The 7,186-nt window shown below is 50.5% G+C and overlaps 2 protein-coding genes across 5 annotated transcripts; one reads left to right on the forward strand and one right to left on the reverse strand.

Annotated features, from left to right (window-relative positions):
* Positions 1-247: 247 nt before the first annotated feature.
* Positions 248-5,786, reverse strand: LOC112321367 (G-protein coupled receptor-associated sorting protein 2). Of its 4 annotated transcripts, none has more exons than XM_071220251.1 (5): positions 5,336-5,786; positions 4,742-4,828; positions 4,166-4,234; positions 3,765-3,840; positions 248-3,466 (listed from the first exon to the last, which is right to left on the reverse strand). In XM_071220251.1, exon 5 carries the CDS (start codon positions 3,148-3,150, stop codon positions 586-588), a length of 2,565 nt encoding a protein of 854 aa, XP_071076352.1. In that variant the 5' UTR covers positions 3,151-3,466; positions 3,765-3,840; positions 4,166-4,234; positions 4,742-4,828; positions 5,336-5,786; the 3' UTR covers positions 248-585. The 4 variants fall into 4 exon arrangements, with proteins under 4 accessions (XP_071076352.1, XP_071076350.1, XP_045042508.2 ...); XM_071220249.1 differs by having other exon boundaries at positions 4,742-4,831; XM_045186573.3 differs by having other exon boundaries at positions 4,742-4,867.
* LOC139440524 (basic salivary proline-rich protein 4-like) lies at positions 5,107-6,069 on the forward strand. Its single transcript, XM_071220255.1, has one exon. The coding sequence runs from the start codon at positions 5,107-5,109 to the stop codon at positions 6,067-6,069; it is 963 nt and encodes a 320-aa protein (XP_071076356.1).
* Positions 6,070-7,186: the final 1,117 nt, after the last annotated feature.

Below are 7,186 nucleotides of genomic sequence, written 5' to 3' on the forward strand. Positions count from 1 at the left end.
CTTCACACCACCACTGCTCACTTACAAGAATGACCTAATGGTTTATCTTATCCTACCCTTCAGTGACCAGTTTAAGTGGGCCCCTCTCCTCTGAAACATTTTTCAAGTACCACAGCCCTCAGTAATCTCATTCTTAAACTCCAGGAATGGAATTTTCCAATGAGGGTACGCTCGCCATACTTCTAATTATCTATGTTGGTAAGTGTGCACAATGAATCTGCACCTAGATTTTAAACTGAAGGGTCACTTCTGCCAATTTTCACACAGAACTTTATTGAAAATACACTCAAATACAGAACCATATGTTTAAACAACAAATAGCAGCATAGTTTACACAGGCGACTCAGTTCATTGGACACTCAATATGAAAAAATACTGCAATCTGGACAGCAAGACAAATATGAACACATGTTTTCAGCTCTAATATTCATTTGGCATCCACAAAATGATCCAGCTTAAGCCAAGAATTGGACAAAGTTGACATCAGCATAAAAATATAAGTTACAACATAAAATCAGACTGAAAACCAAAGCACTACTCAGGGATTTTTAGGACATAAGGCTGATCAAAGACAGGTCAAACATATTAGTTTGGTTGCCCCCCCTCAGGATCGTTTTGATTGTCGATTTGGGTTTGTAGTTCCTTAGCCAAACTCTCAAATTCGTGGAATGCAGAAATAAGTGGCTCAAGACTGAAATCATCATCAATTGAGGCCAGTGTTCCATTTCTTATAATATTACTGATATTTTGAAACATTTTAATAACAATTTGAATATTATCATGTGACTCTTCCAAGTTAAAAAGACCCACAAATACCGACAGAGCTTTAGCACTGAATAGCTTCTTTGCCACCATAGGATTTTCAGACAGGTTCAACAGCATTTTCAGAATGCAAAACTTCGTTGTTGCATCTCCTGTGACTAATAGAGTGAGAAACCCAGACATAAAATTGGCAACCAGTGTGTGATAGTCAGTAGTCATAGTGAGGTGCCTAAGCAGCCTTAATCCAAGCAGCTGCTCAGGGGAATCCACGCTTTGTGCAAGGGTTTCCTCACACACTTGGCATATGAATGTCTCAATCATGTTTAGATTTGGATAAGGTGGAGCCATAAGAATAATATTTTCCAAAAACCTTGTTCGAGCTCGGGAGGAAGGATAATTGAGCAAGGTTTCAATAAGTGAGACAACACCTGAATCCCGAATAAAATCTCGGGTAAATTGAGAAGCACTTCTCATACCCATTGCAATTTTAGATATTTCCTGAATAAAGGGATCTCGAACTTTTTCCATTAACAGGAGGAGCTCCTCAAACTCTCCAGAACTGATTTTAAGCTCACATTGTATACAGCTGCAGGACCAACTCTCAGGCTGTGCACTTTCCCTGGTCCTAAGATGATCCCGAATTTCCCTGACTGATCGGTAGGATGGTTCATACTGAAATGTGAATTGAGGTCCAGGCTGATTGGCCTCATCTTCACCTTCTGAGGTAAGTTCCGCATTCTTGGGCTTTCCCTCAAACATTTCAGCAAATGCAGAGGATGCTTCTTCAGGAATTCTAAAGGAGCTTGGGGATGGGAAGCCAATCCTATGACAAGGACTAGGTTTGAATTCAACAGTGACCTCTTCCCAGGTTTTGGGCCTGGATGATGCCTTAATTTCCTCCTCAGCTGAATCTCTGAACCTGGAAGTAGCCCTGTACACAGGATTGGGATTTAGGTCAAAGCAGGCCTCATCCCTGTCCCAGAACCAGGACCCAAATATGGCTTCTTCTTCAGACTCCTGCCTGGTCTCTTCTCTGGCCACAGCCCCCAAATTGGACTCAGGTTCCTCAGTCCAGAACAAGGATCCACCGATGGCCCCCTCCTCAGCCCCTGGGGTGGACTCACAGATGGCTGAAGCCCCAGCCTCCACACCAGCTTCTTTCTCTGCCCAGAACCAGGACCCAATGATGATGTCCTCCTCAAACCTGGTGTCTGGTTTGACCCTATCACTGTTATTAACATCTTTCTGGGCCCTGGGCTTCAAGTCAGTATTAGGCTCCTCCTGATCTCTGGACCTGAATCTACTATCGGCCTCTTCTCCAGGCAAAAACCAGGACTCCTTATAGTATTCATCTTCAGACTCAGATTCAAAAAAGTCCTCTCTCTTTGTCCTGAGCTTGGACCTAATATTTGCCTCATCCCTGACTCTGGGTCTGAACAAGTTATTGGTATTTTCTCCAGGCCACAAGCAGAATGGGTTGCTGGACTCCTCCTCAGACCCAGACCAGGAATCAATATAGGGATCTTGCTTGGACCCAGGCCTGGACCGGAGGTTAGGCTGATGTTTAGCCCTGTGCCTGGACCTGGTATTGGCCTCTTCCCTGGGCCATGATCTGACACTGGCCTCTTCTCCAGCCCAGAGAGAAGAAATAGTAGAGGTCTCATCTGCTGACCAGAATCCAGATTCATTAGAGGCTTCCTCTCTGGCCCTGAGCCTGGGATAACACCAAGACCCTGTATTAGTTTCATCCCCTGATCCAAACCAGGATTGAATTCCTGACTGAACCTGGGAGCCAGGAAAGGTCTCAACATCCACATTTACCAGTTCTCGATCTACAGACATGGCCATAGGTTGCACAACTGATTCAGACTCAGTACTGACCAGTGGCCAGGCTGCTGCATTGGTCTGGGGCATGCCCTCTGTTTGGGATATTGCCTCGGCCCCGAGCTCAGTCTGGGCAGAAACCTGGGCTTCATCTTTGGGCCTTGCCCCAGGAATTGCCTTGGCCTCAGTTTTAGGGCATGCCCCACCTATTGCCCTGGCCTCGGATTTGGGCCTTGGCCTAGCCATTGCCTGGAGTTCGGTTTTGGGCCTTGCCCCAGCCATTGCCTGGGCCTCAATTCTGGGCCTTGCCCCAGCCACTACTTGGAAATCAGTTTTGGGCCTTGCCCCAGCCACTACCTGAGACTCCGTTTTGGGCCTTGTCCCATTCATAGCCTTTGACTCCGTTTTGGGTCTTGCCCCAGGCACTGCGTGGGCCTGGGTCCTAACCTTGGGTCTAACCACCATCGGGATGTCAGTCTCTCTCTCAACCGCACCTCCAGCCTCTTCTCCAGCCTTCTTTCCAGGCTTGGCCTGGGCACCAGGTTCAATCTCAGCCCCAGTCATAGTACCAATTACAGAAAAGACACAGTTAAATACCAGTAACACAGTCTCTGCCTCTACCACTGAAGAGTCAGTTCTGTATCTTCACACTCTGATCTTTCAACGATTCAGACAATACAGTTGGAAAAGAGTCAATCACCAGTCCAGCAGTTAATCAGCCTCCGTCCCAAGACTAGCCTCAGCCAATATCACAGGCAGAATGCAGAAGAGGCACAACTAAGCTGGAGGAGGATGGATGGTTCCCAGGTGGGTGTTGATCTGTTGAGGGTGGTGGTCAACAGCAACTGCAACACCACCAGAGCTGCCAATAGAGGTGGATCTAAGGAGAGAGAATGGAATGGGGCTTTGAGTCTCTTCCAATTCTGTCACTCCAAGCAGAGACCCACACAGAGACTGGACCTTGAATTCTTGGTAGGGCTGTTGGGCTGTTAGAAAGTATGCCACCCTTGTTTACTCAGAGCTGTTACACACTTAGTCTGCCACAAAATAGGTATAAGATTGGTGGGAAAATACATTGGTGATGGGGCTAAGGAGCCCCTAGACTAGACCCTAATCACTCTTGGACCTATGTTAGTCTCCACTACTCCACTCTAATTTGTGCCCACTCCCATACCAACCTGCTGACGTGGTGCAATATCCCCCTCCTTGCTTTGTTCCAGTTGTATTAAGCCCTACAGCAGACAGCAGGGCATCCTATGGACAAGTAAACATACAGGAGAAAATGGAGTCTGAGTACTTAGTTGACAGGCAGATGCTCTGACCTTTGATGAAAACATCTCTTTCTGTCTAAGGGTCAAATTTTTCTAATATTTCCTGTCTCCTGGTTCCTGACCTCAGGTTTGTTCTCATTTACAGCCCAATTCACACCTACACAAATATTTCTAATGCCATCTGCTAGAAATGGATAAGGGAGGCTAGGGCTCTGTACAAATCTGGCAGAGCAGGAGAGGCAGATCACAAAGACTTGCCACGATCTCACTCTGTAACTGTCCCCTGCATTCTCCCTCTTTGCACCAACCTGCAGCAAATTGATCCAGTCTCTTTTTCCTTTCCTTCCTTGTAGAAAGTGACCAGCCTTAAAGTTAGCCTACAGACACACAGACAGAAAGATAAAACAGTCAGGAGACCATGGTAGCAAACTGAGCACTTAGTGGATAGGCCAACACCAATGATGGAAGTCCAGAGTCTTCTTGGCTGAATATTTTCCTTTAATGAAGGCCCTGTATCAGGAGTCCAGATAACCATATCTTTTCTTGACGTCATAATCTTCCCATTACTCCCTTCTCCAATTCTGAGTATTGACCACTAGGTGCACTTCATCCCTTTGCCTTCTGCAGAACTTGGGGGATGGGGGCCCGCATATTCTAGAAAACAGGTTATACAGTGGTGCTTGTAATTATGAATGTTTCTCCCTCGACTCTGAATCCATCAATTTTGGTTGGAGATAAGGCAGGAAGTCAAGGGAATTGTCTAGAAGCTGGTAGACAGGGAAATTTTAAGATTCCTGGATGGTTGACCTGTTATGGTCTCAGTCACCCCCCTATTGGGGTCTCCAGTCAATTGTTGTTGCCCACCAACCCCCATCCGCACACACCTCCAGAAATCCACGCTATTTTCGTGCTCCAACTTTTTCTCCAGCCGCTCCTCTACAGATGCAGCCTGCCGCCCGAAATCGCCAGACCTACTGCGCAGACAGGAGACTTGGGCATCAACGAGGTGCCTGTGGGAAGGGAGAGCACCCAGGACGCGGGGCCCAACAGGCCCCCTTTCCAGAATCACAGGCCTGAGTAGCCAACGCCACCCCCCCCCCCCTCCAGCCCAGCTCCCGCTCCGCCATTTCTCCCGCAGCAGCCTCCCACCCCCACAGCCCTCTCCCAGTACAGACACCGTCGAAGGCGGGGTGCGGGCGCCGGGAAAGATGGTTGGGGAGCAGCCGGCGTGATTCGCTTCCGCGGGACCATGGGGAGCCTGTCTGGCCACCCCAGCGCCCTGAGCCCGGCGCCCGCCAGCCGCCGCCTCCTCCTCCCCCCCCCCCCCCCCGGGCTCCCGCAGCGCTGCGCACCTCTAACGAACCAGCTCCGACCGGCCGGGTCGCCTCCTCCTCGCCGGGCTGTCAGGGCCTGGACGTGGGCTGGAGGCTGGTGGAGAGTGGGGCACCACCCTCCGCCCCCACCACACCCCCACTTGCCTTTACGGGCTCACGGCCCGGGTGGTCGTCTCCCCTCCTCTCGGAGCTCCTCACTCAGCTTCCCGCTGCCCTCAGTGCGCTCCGAACGGCGAAGAGGCGTCCAACCTCCCCACCCACCTCTCCCGCTGGCCGCTGCACCAAAACGGGAAAAGGTTGCGCAGGATGCGGCACAAACCCCTGGCAGCGAGGGTGTCGGGAAGAGGGGCGGAGGGATATGGCACGAACGGTTCGACGCCCCCTCCCAGTCCACTGTAGTTCCGACTGGGAGGGGGCGGGGCCGGGAACAAGGCCGGGGGCGGGCGGAACCCCCGCCTGCCTTTGTGGATTTACGCACCCCCCTACCTGGCGGTCACCCTCACAGTCCGGGCACTACAACCTATGGGACCGGCGGGCCGGGGCCGGGGTGCGGGTTGGGGAGGTCAGAAGCAGCTGCGGGGGAGGCAGCAGCGGATGGATACAAACCGCCCCTTGGTGCGTGTGAATCGCCAGACATCTCCCTCTGCCCGCCTCCCCCTCCCCCATCCCACCCGCCGTCCATCTGGGACGCCGGTGGGGGAGGGGCTGTGGGGACTGCGGGCTGGGAGGGGAGAGGCGATCCGAAGCCAGACCACCCCGGACGTCGTGGGATAGCCCCCAAGGTTTTCTTTTACTGTTCGCGAGTGAGGGAGGGGAGGAAGTCGGGCGGGGGCTGCCACGGAGGCCTCACCATTTGGCGAGCAGACCTAGATCTCTAACCCTAGGAAACAATCCACTGCTCTGCGTCCAGAGTCATTTTTTCTGTCACACTGCTTTTTCTCTCATTCGAAAGGGTTACCCATGTTGCCATTTTGCGGTCCCCACGGTGGTCCAAGAGTTCCTTTGCCTGTCAAGACCCACACTGGTCCAGCAATCCTCGCTGTCCGTCGCCCCACAGCCAAGTGTCAAACACCAGATAGGGCAGGTCCTGGCTTCCCTTCCTCTGCTCTGTCAAGTCTTCTCCTGCAGTCACATCCAAGCTCTCATGATGTTTGGCAGTCTGGAAATGTGGCAGGGATTAGAACCAGCTTGGATTCAGCACTTCCCATACGCACCTGTCTAGTTTGCCCAGTCATTCTTTGGGGAAGGTCCCAGCGGGAGCACTCTTCCCAAGAGAGAAACCTGGCAGTTCTTGAATCCTTTGGTTCCTTCACCCCTACATTCTTCCTCTAGTCTTGAGTCCTACTTTTCTGTGCCATGGGCAAAGAGCACAATCGTGGTTAGGCACACCTGTGGTTGAACACAAACCTGTTGGTACTGTTTTCCTTTTAAAACCCAATTAAACAGCACCCCCACCGTGATAAGTTGAATGAAGGTCCCCCAAATATGTCCACATCTAATTCTCTAGAACCTGTAAATATATGATGTCACAATGCAAAGGACAGTTAAGGTTGCTGAGGGAATTAAGGTTGCTATCTAGTCAAATATAAAGATTAAGGATATGCCGGATTATCATGGCCAATGTGATTGCAAAGGTACTTTAAATGTGGAAGAGTCAGTGCCACAGGGAAGTAGCAGGAGAAAGACTGGACAGTCCAACAGGCCCTTGCTGATTTTGAAGATGGAAGGAAGCCAGGGGCCAAGTAATGCAGATAGCTCCCAGAAGATGGAAAAGCAAGGAGACAGGTTCTCCCAATAACCCCTTGGAGGAATGAACCCTGACATCACCTTTATTTTAGACCAGTAAGACCTTTTGGTATTTCCAAACACCAGAACTGTAACTGAATTTCCGTTATCTTTAAGCCACAAAGGCTGTGGTAATTTGATACAGCTGCAGTAGGAACCAAATTCACTGACCATCCTGATAAAGTGTATTTCCCTTGACTTTCTTTTCTT

Source organism: Desmodus rotundus, chromosome X (genome assembly GCF_022682495.2).
Source record: "Desmodus rotundus isolate HL8 chromosome X, HLdesRot8A.1, whole genome shotgun sequence".
Classification (NCBI taxonomy): domain Eukaryota; kingdom Metazoa; phylum Chordata; class Mammalia; order Chiroptera; family Phyllostomidae; genus Desmodus; species Desmodus rotundus.

Excerpts from the sequence above, each read along its gene's own strand:
- LOC112321367 (XM_071220251.1), bottom strand. The coding sequence starts at position 3,150 with ATGACTGGGGCTGAGATTGAACCTGGTGCCCAGGCCAAGCCTGGAAAG.
- LOC139440524 (XM_071220255.1), top strand. The coding sequence starts at position 5,107 with ATGGGGAGCCTGTCTGGCCACCCCAGCGCCCTGAGCCCGGCGCCCGCC.